The 20319-nt window shown below is 41.3% G+C and overlaps 2 protein-coding genes across 3 annotated transcripts; both read left to right on the forward strand.

Moving 5' to 3' along the window:
* Positions 1 to 1541: 1541 nt before the first annotated feature.
* LOC104436096 (BTB/POZ domain-containing protein At2g24240) lies at positions 1542 to 3649 on the forward strand. Its single transcript, XM_010048813.3, has one exon. It carries the CDS (start codon positions 2029 to 2031, stop codon positions 3358 to 3360), a length of 1332 nt encoding a protein of 443 aa, XP_010047115.1. The 5' UTR covers positions 1542 to 2028; the 3' UTR covers positions 3361 to 3649.
* A 4940-nt stretch (positions 3650 to 8589) lies between these two features.
* LOC104436097 (reticulon-like protein B21) lies at positions 8590 to 13326 on the forward strand. 2 transcript variants are annotated; one of them, XM_039302060.1, is made up of 9 exons: positions 8696 to 10254; positions 10338 to 10391; positions 10487 to 10589; positions 10680 to 10754; positions 10847 to 10991; positions 11062 to 11131; positions 11555 to 11620; positions 12322 to 12444; positions 12520 to 13305. In XM_039302060.1, exons 1-9 carry the CDS (start codon positions 9252 to 9254, stop codon positions 12684 to 12686), a joined length of 1806 nt encoding a protein of 601 aa, XP_039157994.1. In that variant the 5' UTR covers positions 8696 to 9251; the 3' UTR covers positions 12687 to 13305. The 2 variants fall into 2 exon arrangements, with proteins under 2 accessions (XP_039157985.1, XP_039157994.1); XM_039302051.1 differs by having other exon boundaries at positions 8590 to 10254; positions 12322 to 13326.
* The last annotated feature ends 6993 nt before the right edge of the window (positions 13327 to 20319 follow it).

Consider the following 20319-nt stretch of genomic DNA (forward strand, 5'->3'; position numbering starts at 1 on the left):
CTCATTAGATATCCATTTAGTTAAATAACAGTTCCAATTTTCAGGTTACATTTTGTATGTTCGGTTCAACATTTCTTTTTTCACTTGGTATTTTCTATTCTCAATGGCTAACAAGTTTCAAAATGCATGTAAAAAATTCAAATATACATTAATAATAAGAAGAAAAATAAATGCACATACACATACATTTATTAATATATGTCTGCGCCAATCGCGATCCATGAAACTAAATTTAATTAAGAAAAGACCGTTAAACCTCTGTCCTCGCGTCGTGATTTTATTAGAATGCCGATTAAATATATATGTATATATATTATATATAGTAATACAAGTCAGATTCTGAATGTATGCTATGCATATCTATGCAATATATAAACAAAGAAAGCACCGAGAAGAGGCCATCACAGATTCAAAACTAATTAAAAAGATCACGATGTCGGGGAGGGGACAGCCGTCCTCCTCGAGGACATCGTTTTGAAGAGCCAAAACCAAAGTTGTAAACCCTCTCGATAAAGTCTCAATTTCCGCGTAACCCAATAATTTATTAATGAACGCTAATGTAACGGCGCTAACATTCGAATGCAAATCTATAACTCTCGACCCCATCTTGGAATTCATTTAGTGCATTAGATTATATGAATTCTATCGAATTTAAAATTAGGGTTAATATAATGGAAAACCCTAAATTGATACACACACGACAATTTTACTCTAACCAATTTTATGATCATAAAAAACTCCAAACCGATACATTAATGATAAGTTTACCTTCCAATAGTGCCTGTTAATTTTTACGGCTAAAAATTACCAAGTCAGATGACTCATGACAGTTGATGGATGTACTAGTTTATGGTTGTACCATTTATTTGTCACATGCGCACTAATTTGTAATTTTTCGTTAATTAATTGAAAGATAAATTTATTATTAGTGCACCCGTTTATGATTTTTAGTGGTAAAGAATTAATTTCGTGTAAATTCTAAAGTTGGAGTTATGGTGGTTAAAAAATTAATTTCAAGTAAATGGGCCATCAATGTACCGGTTTAAGATTTTTTGTGTTTTTTTTTTTATTAATATCTTTGGTGGTATTGACCCTACCCAAAAGGCCCTCCAAATTCACTCTTTTTTTATTTTTTTTATTTTTTATTCATGTCTATCCATGTCGATCGTGTGCGACCAAACCGCCTCATCGGCAACTTGTGGGCGTACATTTGGACCGGGTCGTCGTTCCCCTGCCCCGCTCGAAGAAGCTCGACCTCCACCTTCCTTTGCCACAAGCTCGAGTCGTCTCGTCGTCCATATCCCGCCATCGCTCGGCTCCACGCGCATCCGGATTCAAAATCGAGCGGCCCGGAGCTGCGGGGACGCAGCCTTTGCAACATCGGACCCTACCAGCCGAAGCCCCATTGGACCGGCGCAAAAGGGTCAACAATGTCCGACAGCTCCCACGCGAAGAGCCCCAGTTGAGAGAGAGAGAGAGATAAGAGGGAGACAGAGGAAAAGAGTCAACTTTTGAATTCCGAGCGCTCCAAATTTCCTCCCAATTTCTCCATTCCTGCTCGCCAAATCCCCGCAGTATATAAGACCCACCTCCCAATACCTTCCTTCTCCAATACCCAGATCTCGTTTCCTCGGTATTTTCTCCTCCGACATCTGTTTCCGGGTCTGCTCTCGTGGCATTTTCTTGCTTATTAGCCTCTCTAGAAGAAGAAGCACTGTCAATTCGGACGCGTCCGTTCTGTAAATCTGTTCTCTTTGTCACAGCTGTTGCCCACGATCCTTTTTCGTCCGAGGTCGTCGCGTTCAAATTGTGCGTGCTTTCGTCCCACGAGTTTCTCCCGCATTTCAGGGGGATGTCATGCGTCGTTTCCCCTGAAAATCCCCGTCTCTTCTCGATCTTCTGACCCTTTTGACCCTTCTTTTTTTCCCCATTTGCCGTTTCCCCTCCGTTCTCTCGCTGCAAATTCTCTGCTTTCTTCGCCCTCGTGAGCTCCCCCCCCATCCCATCTGGATTTTTTCCCGGAATCTGATGATGGGTATCCAGAGAGACAGGGTGAGATTCAATGTAGGCGGCAGGACGTTCGAGACGACCTCCACGACCCTCGCCAACGCCGGCCGCAATTCCTTCTTCGGCGCGCTCTTCGACGACAACTGGAACTTGCAGCCCATGAATTCGAGCTCCGAGCTCTTCCTCGATAGGAACCCGGATTGCTTCGCTGTGCTCCTCGATCTTCTCCGCACCGGGGACCTTTACGTCCCTCCGAACGTGCCGGAGAAATTGCTGTGCAGGGAAGCGCAGTTCTACGGGGTTCTCGATCATGTCCGCGCGGCGAAGTGGGGCCAATTCGACGGGAATCGGCTGCGGCTCTCGAGGTCGATCACGGGCCCGGCGCCAGGGGACGGGACGGCGATAAGGGCGGGGCCAGACGGCGGTTGCTGCGTGGCTCACGGTAGCATGGTACATGTTTATGATTGGATGATGGAAGAGCACCCGCCGATCAATCTCGATTACCAGAGGGTTAACGATGCCGGTTGGATTGATCCGGAGAGCATAGTGATCAGTGCTTGCGAGCGTTTGGGAACTGGGGATGGAGGGATGGGCTTGTTTAGCTCATCCACAGGTGAATTGAGGTACAAGTTTCAGGTGAGCCATCAGAATCAGATCAAGAGCTACACTGCTGGGGCCTTGACCTTCAACTCAGATTACAAGATCTTCTCAAGCTGCAAAGGGAGGAGCAATGAGTATGGTGTGGGAGTTTGGGACCCGATCGCGGAAAAACAGGTTGATTTCTTCTATGAATCGCCCGGTTGGTCGCTTGGGGATGCTGATAAGCTGCAATGGCTAAATGGGTACAACTGTTTGTTAGTTGCTACCCTGTTTCCTCGAAAGGACAACTGTTACATCAGTTTGTTGGACTTTAGGCAGAAGAACATGGTGTGGTCTTGGTCGGATATCGGCACGCCAATAACCTTTGACGAGAAGCGAGTTAGGGATGCGATTGCGATGGAGGGGAGCAGTTCGATCTGTGTGGTGAACGAGTACGAGGACTTGGGATTTATGGACTTAAGGAGTGCGGCCGGGAGTGTCAGGTGGAGCTCGAGAAGCCGGCTCATGAACGGGAAGCTGTCGGATGAGCCATGTTACCCTAAATTGGCATTGCATGACGGGCAGTTATTTTCGTCCATGAGTGACTGCATTTCGGTTTTCAGTGGTCCTGACTGTGTTCTGACTTCGAGGCTTCGGAGAAGTTATGGAGGTTCCATTTGTGATTTTTCGATTGGCGGAGATCGGCTCTTCGCATTACATAGCGAGGAGAATGTGTTCGATATATGGGAGACTCCGCCTACATCAGTTCTATGAGTCCTAGTAGTATCGTTCTGTCTGTTTGGTGATTACAAATTTCTTCTGCTATAGATCATAGAGAAAGGATTTGCAGTTCTTTTCCCCCCTAAGGTTAGATGACAGGAATTTTCTTCACAAATTTGAAGTTTGATCCTTTTTTCCCCCTTCCCCTTTTGGGTTTAACAGTTCCATATGAGATTGATACCTGACAGCTACATAATTAGATATATCTGGATTGAGTTTGTACAGAACATTGCCTATTGGCAGAGAAATATTGAAGTTGTTTACCCATTTCTCGGCTTATGCATATGTAAAGGTAGCTACTCTCTTTTCTTTCTCATGGTTTGTACCCAACACTAGCTTAGAGCTAACTAAACGTTGCAGAAGATAATGCTAGAGAAGTGCAAGAAAGAAAGAAAGACAAAGGACACTTCAACCCTCTTTATCTTTTCTCCACCAGTAGAGACCTCTTCTTTGCTTCTTTCCACTTTTTAAACTTTGACAGTGCTGTCAGTGTCCTGACTAAAAGATCCCAACTCCGTGTTGAAAGTTTGGGTTAGGTTTCCCCTTCTTTTCTCTTTATCCTCCTTTGAGGGCATCTTCTTCCATGTGAGCAGTTACGGAAATTTGACAGAATGTGAATATTTTTCTGGGGAAAAGGAAAAAAGAACTTGGGGCATTGCTGATGTAGATTCAACTTTCAGGTCGAGAGCTTTATTCCTGTAGCATCATTGTCCAGAATCTCATAAGGCTCTTGTTGCTCCCAAAAACCCCTAATGATAAGGCCAACACCTCCACCCTTTTGTCGTTTTACAACATGGTTCCCATACATACAGACTGATCCTTTTTTTCTCTCCGCCATAGCTCCTTGACTTTGTTTAATTTTCTTTGCTCAGAACTCTAGAAAGCCGCCTAGTAGTTGGGGTTTGAAGTCATTGGTGGGAGCACATCTCCAAGCACAACGAGCCGTAATATAGTTATATTATAGTCGACCGGTTGACTACTCTCCCCAACAAGGGTTTTTCTATACATCCCACCATAAAAATACGTGAGTGGGGTTAGATTAAAATCTCCAACCTGTCAAGGCTTAAATTAGACTATCGGCAACACAAACATGTACCCGGAGACAAAGATAAATCAACTGCATATCGTCTTTTCCAATCATCACAGGCCACGACGAGGTAGAAAAGATGACACCTTGAAAGGAGCCTTATAAGCTTGAGTTTTATCGGCACAAGGCAGGACAAGTTCCTGAATCTCTGGCAAGAAACGGGCTGACGCTTGCCCGTACAAGCACCTCAAGGCTAACATTATATAAATAGACGTGTAATTCAAGCATGAGTAGCCGAATTGGTAATAAATATAGGGAGTTTGTGCCTTTTGGCCATAGTTCCAAAGAGAAACGTGCGGGGCATGGTGTGTTTGTTTTCTCTGACCACACCATGGTCCGCTTCTTTGACCTCTGGATATATAATTTTCTGTCTTAATTTGCCGCGATATCATCAGCCACATAAAAGCTTGAGTAGAAGTGACTCGTCAGCTTCCATGAAGCTTCCTTTCGGCTCTTCTCTGATCAGTACTAGGTTTGAAATGTAAATTGACATGAAGTTTCAGAAGAAAAAAACAAAAATACAGGGTAATTATAGGCGAGGGAGGACCCCGCAGATGTGTGGACAAACCTTATGGGGCAACACTTCTCTAAAAGGCACAAAGGGCCAGGACTCTTCAGGAGCCAGCAGAGATTAGCACGAGTGGCAATACTAAGTGCCCATCCGTATGTCGCCTCACTCTTTAAACACTGTCCATGAGATGAATCTGCAAACAACTGAAGTCATTTAGCATTGGCATCACAATAAGTGAATGTAACCCCATCATCCGTTTTGTGCACGAGGCATTCATGTTGCTCTTCTCTCACCCTCTTGGCTAAAGTTGTGTAGCAGATTACAGGAAAGAATAAAAGACAGGGAAAGTAGACTGCAGAGTATGCATTTGTATGATTGAATTACACCGTTTTTTTTCCCTGTTCTCTTGATTTGCGAGTTATGGATGCTTCATAGGTTGGAATTTTTTAGAGCCTCTCTCGACCGTCAATGTCCTCGAAACCAAAGGAGACAGGTTTGAATCCCTGGTAGTATACGATGGGTGTTCAGCTATTGTTATCATCCCTCAAGTCTTTGGTTTGACATCAATAGATGAGTGATTGTTTGGCCATTGATTTGCAAGCGAAAAATCCGGACACAGGACCTTGGAATATCAAATTCCTGGACCCAAGCAGCCACAAGTTTTCATTCAGTGCTGTGTATCGGCACTGCTTGAAGAAGTCTCGAAACTTCCTCATACTGATAGGTGACCAGGAATATCATACAGCTTACACTTATCACCCAGCTTAGGAGCCACTAGGAAAACCAGACTTGATTAGAAGCCAAATTCACCCGAAAGCAGTTTGCCGATCGCCTTGTCGTCAGTGGCGGGCACCCTATCTGAACATAGCTGTGGTGCAGCTCTTGCATTTATGCTCAAGGAAAGTGCCTAGACATGCACATATATGATTTTTCACCCTTCGGAAGTATCTGCAAAGGAATGTAGAGAAAGAATGACATGAGACGGCAGCCATGAACCTCACATAGGTAAATGACATTGCGACAATGCTTCGAATTCTCAACATGAGTGACCATGACCCAATACTAGAGCACCTGCAGAAAAAATATGGCCACATCTCAAATTTATAGGTTTGTACTACATTGAAAAACCGGGCTGCAGAATTGAGGCAACAATAACTTAATTTGCACTCCTTGATGCACCGAACCAAACGAACAAACTTCAAATGTTCAATGTGGTGTGGCAGGACTCTCAAGTACTAGATAGCTTAATTTGCCACCCTTTAAGCACTCAAGGCAACAAATGCGACCGGGAACAGCGAGTTAAACAGCATAATTGCTATCCGAAAGTCCCAACCCAACGCCATATCAAGTGAACAAAGCTTGAAGCACCAACCCTTTTTTGGCGAATTCGTCCAGCTACGTTTGAAGCATGATAAACGCGAATGAAACGCTGCCCCACACTAGGGATGAAACGTTGCAGATAATCTGAGCACGAGAGAAGATGATTTACGGAGGAGATCAAGCCAAACAAAACAGAATGAGAGAGAGAATTGGCTGGAGTACCAAGCAAGGGAATGGGCCGAGCTCGATCCCAAAGGATAGCCCAATAATACTTGATGAAAGAAGGTTTGCTTTTGAGGCCCAGTGGGCTATTCGGGCTAGTCGGGCTTGAGCGAAAGCCTGCCCAATCCATTTCCTTGAAACGTCTGTTTGCCTCTAGGCTACGTATGGTAGACCGGATGTAATTCCGGATATGATAACTTACGTCCTGTTTCGTATTCGGATAACACAAAATCCAGATATGTCCACATATAATCAAGATGTAACCTGAATAAAAAAAATTCCACCTAAATAAAGAATGGGATATATCCAAATAGGATATCTTCTTATATGGGAATAAAAAGAACGAAAAGAAATAAAAGAAATACATTGAGCTGTGGACGGATTGGCATGAGCTCAACCATCTTAGATAAGGGTTCTAGCAAGAATGAATGAACAAACAGTGTTGCGTCAAGGTATATATATATATATATCATCAGTTTAAGTACATGGAGTGAAAACATATATTACAATATGAACCCAAGGCAAGGTTCCAACCTCACATTAACGTGTACATTTAAAGAATTTTTTTTTGGTAAAGTGTACATTTAAAGAATTAAGAGGTTGTTTTCCCATTAAACCTTTAAATGTTTTCAAGTAAATGTCAAATAACAAGATGGTTAAGTCATTTTATCTCTCTATTTCTGGCGAAGTTTGCAAATCAGTATATAAATTTAACTTTGTACCATTATGGATTGATTGATGGTTGGTGGAGGCCACGGCTCTAGCTTCAACTGTAGCTCCAACTCTGAGTCGAGCCTCACGACGTTATCATTTGGCGTACAGGCAAGCACTTTCTCAAGAGATTACCCATTCTAATAGTGTTTTAGCTTAGGTTCGCTTAAATTTGGAATTTTGAAACAAAGCTTGTCGTTATATCAAAAGACATCTTTGTGAATTAATTCCAATTTTCATATATACATTCTAGAATTGCTCTCCCCTTATTTGATTCATTATTGCCTTATTCGCCATCTTAGAAGTTTGTCAAAAGCCACTCCTTATTCAGGCCCTCTGGCCCTAACGATCACTCCTTGCTCTTATTGAATCGGGTTGTTACAGTCTCACCCTTTAATGAGGTACTGTAAGATTTCTTCACCTCACCCTTTTCCCGTAGCTAGATCAATTGCTCTTCTCCAACACCATGATTATGACCAGCATGGAGGGAAAAAAGGGGTTAGTATATAATGTGAAACTAAAGTAAGGTGTTAACCTCACAATACTTTCCAGCTATGGCATCTGTCTTCCATTACCATATTGGAAAAAGGCACATGCAAATCAGCATCTGGAGTCTGATGTTGGTGGGAACCTACCATTAGGCAATACTTCTCTGTTGGGTCCATCATATATGATTTAGCAACACGTTGCTTTCCTGAAAATAGAATAAGTGCCCACCCACCCTTTTCTGCATTGGCATGATATGGAGAGGATCGATTAAAAGAAAAAGGAATCTTTATTCATACATAACTCATCAGTTCCATTGGCCTTACCCCCAGTTTGACTGGTTAATTAGGCACTGTCAAAGGTGGTTAAGAACTTAACATCTCAACCGTCGCAAGATCTGTCCTCTTTTGACTCGCATGCCGCATTTCCATGATCCTTAAACAAATCACCTCGTAAATTGTTTGCTGTAGTAAGTCAAAGTGTTCTCGAGAATTTCATCTTCTAGTGAGTCAAAAAAGAAGGTTAAAAGATAACAAAAATGATGATTTGATCCTACAATGTCATTATGGGAAACTTGAAGGTGTTCTCTTCACATTATCTTACGACATCTCTTTCTGAATAGGAGAAATTCCAGATTCTTTTCTTGTTTGTTTTACTCTAATTTTTAATGCACACTCAAACTTTTATCTTATTTCTTTGTAATGTGTGGAAGCGGAACTATACACCTGAATCTAAAGGTCTCCCACCTCAATCCTTTTTAAAAGTGAATAATCGAACTCCTCACCTTCTTTTTCATGTGAGATGAGTAGCCAAATGGTTGAGAAATTCAAGATTTAGGATGCTTAAAAGAGAGAATAAATGGCAGAACAAAAGAGCCAAAACCAAGCGGCAGAGAAGGAATGGAACTTGAAAGGTAAAAAATGGAGGACAGTCGTCGCCGCTGATTTGGTAGGCCAAACGGGACCAGGCGTTACCCCGCTGTGATGCATTGGAAACTTTCCACGCTGTACCGCGTCGTGTCCATTTCTCCTCCTCATTTCACAGAAAACTCTTCCTGGGAGAATCTCCAGGAGAAGATCTACTGTACCATTTAGCTTCTTGGCAGCTTCCTTTGCACAGCTTCTGGTCAATCTCCACCGACACGCTTGTACCCACATTTTTCACTTTTGTTTTTTCTCTGTTTTTTCCCTTGGTCCTTTCTCTGTTTTATCTCACACCCACACGAAATGAATCCGAACAAGCAAGGAACCACCTCTCTCTCTCTCTCTCTCTCACTCACTATAAAATAAATGGCATGCGAACGATGATGGGCTTCTGTATTCTGATTGCCTCGTTTGACGTGCTTCCCCAGATATCTTTTTGGTACAAAGGTCTTATCAGATCCCACCGAAAGCTCTTGTTGCCTTCGCCTTGTTGCCTCGCTCCCGCTGAAATCTCACTACCCTGTTCATTTTCTCACCAAGAAACAGAAACAGAGAAGAAGCAAAAGGGAAGCTCTTTTTCTCGGTTAGTTTTGCAGAACTGAGACGGAGAGTCGCACGGATCGTGATGGACACGAGTAAGAGGAGCAGTGGGGTGAGGAATGGGGTGGTGACAGGATCAGTTTGGGAGAGGAGGATGAGGTTAGATGAAGTGAAAGGTGGGATCAGGGTCTTCGGTGTCGTCGAAGATGAGGACAATGGCACCGCTACTGTTGTGCCCACCGCTCCTAGTTCTGTCCCATTGAGAAAGAGTGAAGTTGTGGGGAAGAGAAGGACATGGAAATCAGAGAGCATCGATGGCCCAATTCAGATCGCAAGGGAGGTCAATGAGTCGAGCAACGGTCTTGATGAGCATGTCAAGGAAATGAGTTTTTCGGGCGATGGGATCAAGAAAAAGAAGAGCCCAATTCTGGGTGTGAAGCAAAGGAGAGAACTTGGAATTTCTCAGGAGAGAAAATCAAGGCCTGAGGCCAAGGAGGCGAGTGAATCTGTTCTTGGCGCTGAAAAGGTTGTTTCAGCTGAACCGCGGAAGAAAAATTTGGAGCCTTCGAAGGATTTATGTCAATCTGGTCATGCGGGATCCGAGGAAAATTGCAAGGAGGTTGGGGTTTGTCAAGAGAGAATCATTTCCAGCACTGTAAGCAATGTGGGTCAGGTCAAGCCTGCTCCAAAGGTGGTCCATGATTATGACCTTCATGGTAATCATGGTAGTGATGATGGGGATGAAGAATTTTTCGATGATGAGGGATTGGAGGCTGATTGCTTCGATGAGAAAGCTGCGACTAAGGTTGAAAAACACAGCTTCGACATCGAGAAAGTTCACACAGCAGAGCAGAAATCCAAAAAAGTGGCAAGAGGAGAGAGAGTAGATAATCATTTCGGCGAAAAGCACAAACCCATTTGTTTTGATGCTGTGAAACGACCTCCTTCTATGTTGAACCGTAATGGAGTGCACAGAAGTACTGCTTATACTCCTCTGAGTCAGCCGACATCTTTGTGTGCAACTAAAGAGCCGCCTGCTACCACAAAATACTCTACTATTCATCAAAATTTCGCCAAGCATAATACATGTAAGTTTTGCATTCATGAGTTCTAGTTCGTTGGCACTTTTATTACTTGTCCTGCCATCACAGTTTTCTGTTCTCTGTTACAGTATCGGATGAAAACCGATGTTCCAGTGACACGCAGGAGGGATGGCAAATTTTGGGTAATTCTCGCTTTCTTGGACCTCCCTGAACTACATTTTCTGTGGACTCTGTAACTCAATTTAGGCTTAAAAAATTTCGTGTTCTTTTTATTCAGTGGATCTGGTGATATGGAAAGATGCATCTAAGTCAGCATTAGCCTTTGCATTTGGAACACTATTGATAATATCATCCTCCTATGCTAAGCATCTCGATTACAGGTAAAGAATGTGATATTGGCTTATTAGGTTATTTACTCTGTTTCAGATGAGAATTGAGTTTGAGACCTTGTTTCTTTTCTGCTTCTCCAGCTTCATTTCTCTGGCTTCTTATCTGAGTCTCATCGTTCTTGCTGCGATATTCCTGTACAGATCCATCGCTAGCAGGTAATACAGTTACAATATAAGTTCAAGAGATGATGTCGCCAGATTACTTGTTCTCCTAACTTAGTGCTGTTGTCGCATCTGTTTGCTTTCAGGGGTTATGTGGATCTGGCCGCTATGAGACGTGAGTGCGAAGAGGAAGAGGCAATGCGGTTGGTGAAGTTGGTGCTTCCTTGCTACAGCAAGTTCTTGTTCATGCTTCGAGCTATTCTCTCTGGAGACCCATCGACTACAATGAAGGTGAGGTGATTTTGCTTATTAACTAGCAACCTTTTTAAGTGCGGAAGCTAATGAGTGGTGGAAATTGCAGTTGGCAGTCCTGCTTTTTGTTGTGGCCAAATGCGGAAGCTATATGACCGTAGGGATGATGGTCAAACTTGGTAAGTTCTCATTAGATTTGTTAGTAAGAAGATTTCAGGATTTTAATGTAAAGCCTTTGATTGTAAGAAGGATCATCACAGGCTCTGTTGGAGTGCATACGAGTGTCTAGTTGTAGAATTTATGGTGACTTTCAGCCCATGTTATTGATTTGACACTGCCTGTGAAAAGAATGGTTTTTGGCTACCTTTTTAAAGAATGGGGAGGGAAGGGAGCATAATACCGTGCAATATTCACCCTCAAAAGACTTGATAACAACTTAAAAGCATTTGCTCACTGAAGCAGTTGCTTGTTTGATGCTGATTGTCCACAGGCTTCTCTAATTCTCTCTATCATCTGAGATGCAGCCAAATGCAAGAAAAATCATCGAAATATTTATGCAATTGCCTTATCTTACTTGCGCTTTGCATTGCTCATTACTGCAGGATTTTTTGGAGCTTTCATTGTACCAAAACTCTGCTTGACGTATTCTGGGCATATAACTACACAAGGTAAACTATAACTTGGCTGCAGCATGCTTACGTGCTGTGCCTGCGCTAGTGATGTGTATTAAAAAAATCCATCTATGCAACTCTCCAAATAAGATCTTACTCCAAACGATCACTACCTCGAGCACTCTTTCAGGATCTTGGCCCACGTGGAGCAAGCTAGGTAGGTTGTCACAAATGGGCATCCATGCCATACTTGCATGACAGCCTAGCCGATCCACATGGGTTGCAGCCCAGAAGGGATACTCTAGTTGATCATTTAAGAATGGATCTTACTTGGAGTGTTGCAATGAGTTCCAAAAAGGAAGTCTAGTCTTTCCATGCGAAGCATGCATATTCTCGTGGACTTTCATTTACTCCAATTCGAATTTGCCTGTAATTTTCTGCTTCATCATCCTTTATTGGACTGTGAGTTCTGTATTTTGGTACCTATAGGATCTCATTCATCTGTGCCTCTTCATTGAGATTAGGTTACTACAAAGAGAGCTGGACAGAGCTCCTGGTATCCTTTTGAACCAGCTCCTTTACAATGTTTATGTCATCTTCAGTGGGATGACTAGCACTGTTTAGAGAAAGCTTAACTTTTTTATGGTTTGGTTGTATCCTAGAAACAATTTTCTGGTATGACTAGAGAAATTGCAGGAGACAGTATGACATTCAAAATTGAATTCTTACATCTAATCAATCCAATGTCGATTGTGCAGGAAAGGTTTTGATTCAACTGTTTCGAGATTCTTGGGGTGTGTGCTCTCACAAAAAAGTCGTAGCTGCTATCACATTTTCAATCTTTTGGAGCTTTTCTTCTATCGTTGGGAGAGTTTGGGGAGGTAAGGTTTCTCTCGATCTGAATAGCTTTCCAATTCGACTCAAGGCATTTGATATCAGTCTATTTCCACGTGCAGTGTTTTTTGCGTATATCGCATTTAGATATTATGAGCAGACTACAAGGGATGGGTCAGCTGGAAATTGTAGAGGAGCTGAGTTCGTCAAGAGTGGATGCACAGGATCGAATACGCAGAGGTATGGACCAACTGTGGTAGAACAAAGAAAGGAAAAGAAGGCATCCTAATCCTGGATTAATTGCTGTGTAGTCAAGTTTCATGTGATTGCTTTCGGCCCCAAAGAAGGCATCCTAGTCCTGGATTAATTGCTGTGTAGTCACAAGTTTCATGTGATTGCTTTCTGCCCCAAACCATCTCGCATTAGACCCACAGACTCACGGCAAGCAAACATGCTTTCGATATCCTCATCAGCCGTGTCGTGGTGCCAATGGATGGCTTCAACTCAAGCCATTTCGTGGAACGTGAGGTTGTTTCGAAGAGTAAATGGTACTATGGGTGGATTTAGCTAATATCTGATCCTGCTGGATGCGCAACAACTGAAGTCTGGCTAACACTTCGTTCTGCAGTTTAGATTGATGTCAGTGACTTAATTACATTGTCCTTGGCAGGCAATCTGTTCTTTATTGAAGTCACATTCTCACTAGCAGTTCTAGTTGTAACTGGATGATGTACTTTATGCCGACCCTCTTCATATGAAAATGAAGCAGGAAAATTCAGACCCACAGCATGATGGCCCCAAGGACGAGTTCGGCGTCTGGGGTCACGGACGGATTGTAGAATGTTGTTCAAATGATACGGCCGAAAATGTTGCGGACTGCTCATTAAAAGAGTTTACTCATTTGATTAGTGGCTTCATCTGTTAGGAAATGCTGGCTGATTAATTTTGTCTGTCAGGTTCACTAGCATTGCTCCTAGTTCTGTGGGCCTCCAATCTCATGGGCTGACAGCTTCATGAGGCCAACATCGACTCAAGTGGGTTGGAATCCAATGATTTCACCATGGGCTTCGAGTTCGAATTTCCTGTTGCTTTTGGATGGCTCAACATGGTCTTAGCCTTGAAAAACTAGTCAATTGGATTAGTAAATGAAATAGGAAAAGATTGTTCATAACTTTTAGAAGAACTGTTGACAGTCGAGATCTTTCTTTATTAAGTTCATAAACGAACGACTTGGACCTTCAAAACAAAATGGTTACGAGGCTAAGATAAAGCGATTGGATCCTCCGAATGGACCCTCGTGCCGGTTTCATGTGATTGCTTTCTGCCCCAAACCATCTCGCATTAAACTCACAGCCTCACGGTTAAGCGGACATGGAATGTTTGCGAAGAGTAAACAGTTCTATCGGCGGAATTAGCTAATATCTGATCCTGCTGGATGTGCAACAACTGAAGTCTGGCTAATACTTTGTTCTGCAGTTTAGATTGATCAGGGACTTAATTACATTGCCCTTCAGCAGGCAGTCTGTTCTCTATCAATGTCACATTTTCATTGGCAGTTCTAATTGTAACCCGAAGAGGTACTTTATACCAACATTCTTCATGTGAAAATGAAGCAGGAAAATTCGGACCCATAGCATGCTTGCCCCAAGGACCGGCTTCGGCATCTGGGGTTGCCAACGGAATATCATTTGAATGATGTGGCCAAGAATATTGCCAGCTACTTATTAAGAGAATCATACTGAGCATTTGATGAGTGGCTTCATCTGTTAGTAAGGGTGAGTATGGTTCGAGTTGGACTAATCCAGCACCCAACTTAAATACCAACCCGCACAATATTGGTCCCAAATTTTTTGGACTAAGGACCAACCCTATTAAGCATGGGATCGAGGATTGGATTAACTCTATTGGTCCGGTCTGGCTTCACGGTCAACTCAGGATTAATCAATTATTTCTTTATTTTGTTTTTATAATCTTTAAAGGTACGGACATATTATTTCAAATTATATATCTATCAACGATACAACATTGAGTAACTAAATTATGAATACCAATACATATCAAACATAAATATAAGATAAGGTAACAAAAGAAATTTATACTTGCTAAAAACAACAAACCACAAAAACATACATGTAAGGTGAGGGAATAAATGCAAGTAGTGACCGACAAGGTGAGTGTGGTCAAGGTGGGCGAGCCAAGCTGGGGTGAGTAAAGAGGGTTTCTTTCTTTTTTTTGGTCAAATTGGGGCTGTGTTTTTTGCTCCTTTCTAATTTACACAACAACAAAAATGTGAAAGAACAAAGGAGGAGGTATTAGAATTTAGAGTAGACAAAAGTATATAATATAGATATATTATGTATAGGATTGGTTCGGGTTGGATCAACCCTAAACTCTCAGGACCAACAACCAACTCGTACAATGTAGGTCTAGGGGTCCTAGGATCAAGGACTGACCTAGTCCCTTGAGAAGTGAATCGGGACTAACGGGGTCAACCCTGACTAATGCTCATCCCTATTTGTTAGGAAATGCAGGGTTATTAATTTTATCTGTCAGGTTCACCAGCATTCTCCTAGTCCTGTGGTCCTCCAATCTCATGGGCTGACAGCTTCATGAGGCCACCATCGACCCAAGTGGGTTGGAATCCAGTGACTTCATTATGGGCTTCAAATCCGAATTTTCTGCTGCTTTTGGATGAATCAGTCGATTGGATTAGTAAATGAAATAGGAAAGGACTGTTCATAGCTTTTAGAAGAATAGTTGACAGTCGATATCTTTCTTTATTAAGCTCACAAACAAAGGATCTGGCTGTTCAAAAGAAAATGGTTACGAGGTTGAGCGAAAGCGATTAGATCCTCCAAATGGACCCTTGTGCAAGTGGGTCTTTCGCTCTCGAAACTCGCAAATCGCGATTTTTAGCGGACCTTATTTGAGGTGGAGCATTGCGCATCCTTGCCGTCGCCCTCCTCAGGACAATTTGAATTGCCATATCCTGACAGAATCGATGGTGGGAGATCGAAATCAGTTGCTTGGTCCAGAATAACCTAGGGTTGTCCTACGTGACAAGCACTCACTCATCAACTATGGCTATGGTTCGATAACTCCGCATGAAAACAATGTCTAACAGCTCCTCCCTACGACGTCGCGATCGCATGCTGCTACGCGTGGAGTCTGAGTATGCTTCAAAGCTGTCAAAAAGAATGCGTCCGAGTATGCAGCTACGGTGTTCAATTCCAGTCTCTCGTAAGGGCGTTGAACTGGTAAAAGCATACGTTGTTATCAATCAGGAGGGCATGAGACGTGAGCGAGGGAGAGTCCGAAACGAGTGGATAACACGACCGACAGCTTATCTTTCCTTCATCTAAATAATTTCTTGGCCAGAAATCGATAGCTTATCTTTCAATTAACCTATAGAAAAATGAAACTCTTCCCTCCTGAAGCGTCGTCCAAGCAAACCCTTGTCGTCAAACCTTGTTTACAATGACCTGATCACATCTCAACCTCAGAAATGCAGACAGAGAATTGTCAAACTAGGGCCACATACGTTGCATTTTTGGATGAAAGAGGAAGAAGGGAAGAGGCGAGAGAGCGTCTGATCTTACGCGTGCTTCGCAGTCTATTCTGGAGAGGTCCTCCCATTCAATGCCTGAAGACAGGCGAAGGTAACGTGCATTTCAACATCATAAAGTGAGATAAGCCAGCAAGAATGGCTTACAAAGTGAAGAGATGAGTCATAAATGAACATTTAAGTAGGTAGATTATGTTAAGGACCTAATAAAAGCGGGTCAAATAACTTGCAGATGCAAGAAACTTATATTTTTGAACTTGGGCTAAAAGGGTTTTTCAAGACTCTCTCCATGAGGAGGGCGGTGAGATACCATTTGTATCAAAATGTGGTCAGGTTGTCGACATGAGAAAGCATAAAATCAGATTGCAGGTCATCGATTAAACATGTGAGCCTTTGTCGATAACCGTAGGAATTGTTATCGACATTAATGCACATTGGTGACCAATACTGATTTGTCGATATACGGCGACGGATGGTTAACAATGATCGACAATGATATCAATCAATAAGGGCAATAGATTATTGATTGAAATATCAAGAGGACGTTAAGACGCATAAAGGGCATCAATATGCAGTTATGGATTTTGAAGTCATTGGAGGGTGAAGCAGTGGAAGTTTTGGAGCAATTAATTATAACGCAAATTTAAAGGAGCGACCGCTTGTAAACAAGATCATGACATCATGAAAGTATGGGCTCAAGATTTTTGGAGATGAGGAAACATGGCTACAACCATAGGAGAACTATTTAGAGATGGTCCTAGCATAACCACTATTCGTCTACTGGATATCCTCATGCACAAATAAACAAATCTACTATCTTTAGTTATCTTTACTTTCTTGTTGTGTTGTCAATAAAATTCCTTTGTGTTTTTTACTAGTTTCTAGATCTATTTCTTGATTAAATTCTAATATGTTTCTTTGTTCCAAGTGTTGCAAATTTTGACGTTGTATCTTTGCATTCTCAAGTTTTATCGTCGATTAAATACTGACACAGTTTGTGTGTTTTCACGATTCTGTTTAAAGTGAGGTTCTCGATTTCCTTGTTTATTTGTGATATTTCCTATAAAATATTGTCACAGAACCCGCCTCCTTTAATAAAAATCGAAGATGAGGTAACGTGGCTATAATTGTAGGAGAATTGTATAGATATGGTCCTGTTGCAATCATCATAAATACCATTGTTCATCTATTTGAGATCCCTTTGCACAAACAAACAAATTAACTAACTTTAATGAAAAATCGAAGAAAGGCTTCTGGTAAAAAATATATGGTCGTGGGATGAACTTGATGGAGTGGAATGTGCTGTCCTCAAGAATACCGAAGACCCCATCTATCTTTTCTTTTGGGTCAGTCAAGATCTCAATGCATCGAAACCCAACAATCCTGTGTATACGAATATCTACATGTGATCTCATCATGAAAATTCCTTTGTGTTTTTTAGTAGTTTTCAAATCTATTTCTTGATTAAATTCTAATATGTATCTTTGTTATAGATGTTGCAAATTCTGACGTTGTGTCTTTACATTCTCAAGCTTTATTGTCGATTAAATATTGATACAGTTTGTGTGTTTTCACAATTCTGTTTAAAATGAGGTTCTCGATTTCCTTATCTGTTTGTGATATTTTCTTTCCAAAATTATCACAGAGCCTATCTTTTTAATAAAAATTGAAGATGAGATAACATAGTTATAATTGTAGGAGAATTGTATAGATATCGTCATGTTGCAATCATCATAAATACCATTGTTCGTCTATTTGAGATCCCTCTGCACAAACAAACAAATTAACTAACTTTAATGAAAAATCGAAGAAAGGCTTTTGGTAAAAAATATATGGTCGTGGGATGAACTTGATGGAGTGGAATGTGCTGTCCTCAAGAATACCGAAGACCACATCTATCTTTTCTTTTGGGCCAGTCAAGATCTCAATGCATCGAAACCCAACAATCCTGTATATACATATACGAATATCTACATGTGATCTCATCATGATTTCAAAGAAGTGCAGGTGTATGTGACCACCTTTACGTGCAAATTGCAAAGACATGCAGACAAACATTGCCGGACCTTTCTGACACTTGGGGGGAATCTCAAATATCAAATAATTATAATCGCCAATTTGACAACCCAATACCGAAAAGAGCTTATTTTTCTTTAATCTTTTTCCCATTTTGGGGCTGAAAAATAACGCAAAAATGTGGGGATCACGGGGAGAAAAAAGAGAAGAAAAATTTGTATACGGCCGGCTATATCGATACACGTTTTTATATTGCGATCTATGGGCGTTTTTCTACTGTGCTCAACCCAAACAGTCACAGACCGGAAGGCAGAAACCCTAGTTTTCTGGACTCTTTAATATATTATAAGATGTACAATATATCATATTATATTATATATATATATGTATATATATTATAAGATGTAGCAAATGGACTTGGATGCGATCAGACAAAATCCTGGAATTATTGTTGGTGTTGCATCAGTCTTTAATGGCCCGTCGACAAATCATCACCATCTTTCTACATCGATGCATATGTAGTAGGGCCTACTAACCACCCACCAGCAAAGAGATCCTCATCCCAATATTTTGGATAATTTAAAATTTTAAATGGTCTCTCTTTTTTGCCTTTTCCAACCTTTGAGTGAAATAAAAAATGACTTTCCTAGTATTTTTTTTCCAAAATAATATCATGAAACACTTTAGGGAACATTGGCTTTCTCCCCTTTATTAAACACTTGGCCTTAATTTCATCATAATATAGAAGAACTCAATCTCCGTACTTCGCTTTACAGTTTACACCCTGACTTTTATTTTATTTTATAAGTTCTATGATTATCACTTGAGTTTTTCCATGTGACCACTTTATGTTAGGCCAGTCATTGGTTCATAATATTAGAGTTGCAATTTGGCAAACGGCCATGTGTTTTTTTAACTCACAATATTGAGAAACAGGACATAATTTTTGAAGTACATTATATTTGGTGGCAGAATCCATAATGACCGTAGTTGATCTGTGTCGAACAAACTCGAAATATCACAGAAGGACTTAGGTCTCTTATGGCTAGATGTGGGATGCCAATAGCTAAATCAGGAATTCTGACAGTTGTATGGAAGAGCCATTATAAGATGGTATTCTTTCCATCACGTAATTTTAAATTAGTTCCCTTCTTTTTTATATAGAAAATGTCTATTCCCATGCAATCTATTAGTTGAAAATGTTTTATGTTGATAGTTTGTTTGTAAAATAAATAAAGATGTGTCTTGTCCCACATCTAAAGATTTGAGTGTTTAGGCCATTATTTAAGTGCAGAAGTCTTCTAGCCTTACAATTTGAAGACAATAGTTAAGTGGGTTTTCGTTCGATATTTTTTTCACTTCAATTTTCTTTTTCTTTTTTTTTTCTAAAAAAAGTACAACTTTACATTCTCCGACTATTTCATTTTAAAAATTCTTGGAAAAATACTAAAATTGTTATCCGATATTCTCATTTTTAAGACTTTATTGTATCTTGAAAGATTTTTGTGAGTGATCACTAGCAATTTTGTGATGCAAATAATTCCTTAAAAGTAATGTATTTCATACCTCAAAATCCTATTCCATTATTTCTAATTATTTTTCTAACATCTTAACCATAATAAAGCTCCTTCCTTCTCATCCTCATCACCTATGTTTGCCTTGTACCTAAGTGACCAACTCCAACGCCGCCTCGGTGTCGCGGCAGTGGAGCCCTATGCTATCTCTCTCAGCTACCTCCACTACCGCTGCCGTATAAACTTTTTAATTCAAATGTTCCAAGTTTCTCTCAAAGAATGGAACTACGAGGGTCACATATCCATTGTCTATCAATGAGTAACCCCCCAAAAGAAGAAATGCATATGCCATAGATACATAGAGATAGATGCATAACAAAAATGTCTACTTCTCAACGTATATCAATGATGTCAAGAAGGCGAGTAATATATGCATCCACTTTCGTACACCAATACGTATAAAGTTCTAGAGAAGGGTCCCGTTATCCTATCGACTCTTTAATCGCGTCAAATCCCTCCTCATTTCAGATAAGATTTGTGAGGAGGAGAAGAAGGGGGAAGAAGAATGAACGGAGGAACGAAAGAATGAATGCATCGTGCATCGCGTGGCGACGGGCGTCCACGTGATAGATCACGTGCAGCGTTCCCCGCCTTTCTCCCAGACGTCGCGATCAGAGACCAGAGCATGCGCCCTACTTGCGTTTTGTCGCCATGCACGGTTTGGGAACCTGTGGACGCCCCAACAGCTCGTGCAAAACCCGCAGAAGAGTGGCGACTTGTTACGATTTTCTTTTGGGAACTGGACAGGTAGGCTAGAGATTTTCAGT

The sequence above is a fragment of the Eucalyptus grandis genome, chromosome 1, assembly GCF_016545825.1.
Source record: "Eucalyptus grandis isolate ANBG69807.140 chromosome 1, ASM1654582v1, whole genome shotgun sequence".
Taxonomy (NCBI): domain Eukaryota; kingdom Viridiplantae; phylum Streptophyta; class Magnoliopsida; order Myrtales; family Myrtaceae; genus Eucalyptus; species Eucalyptus grandis.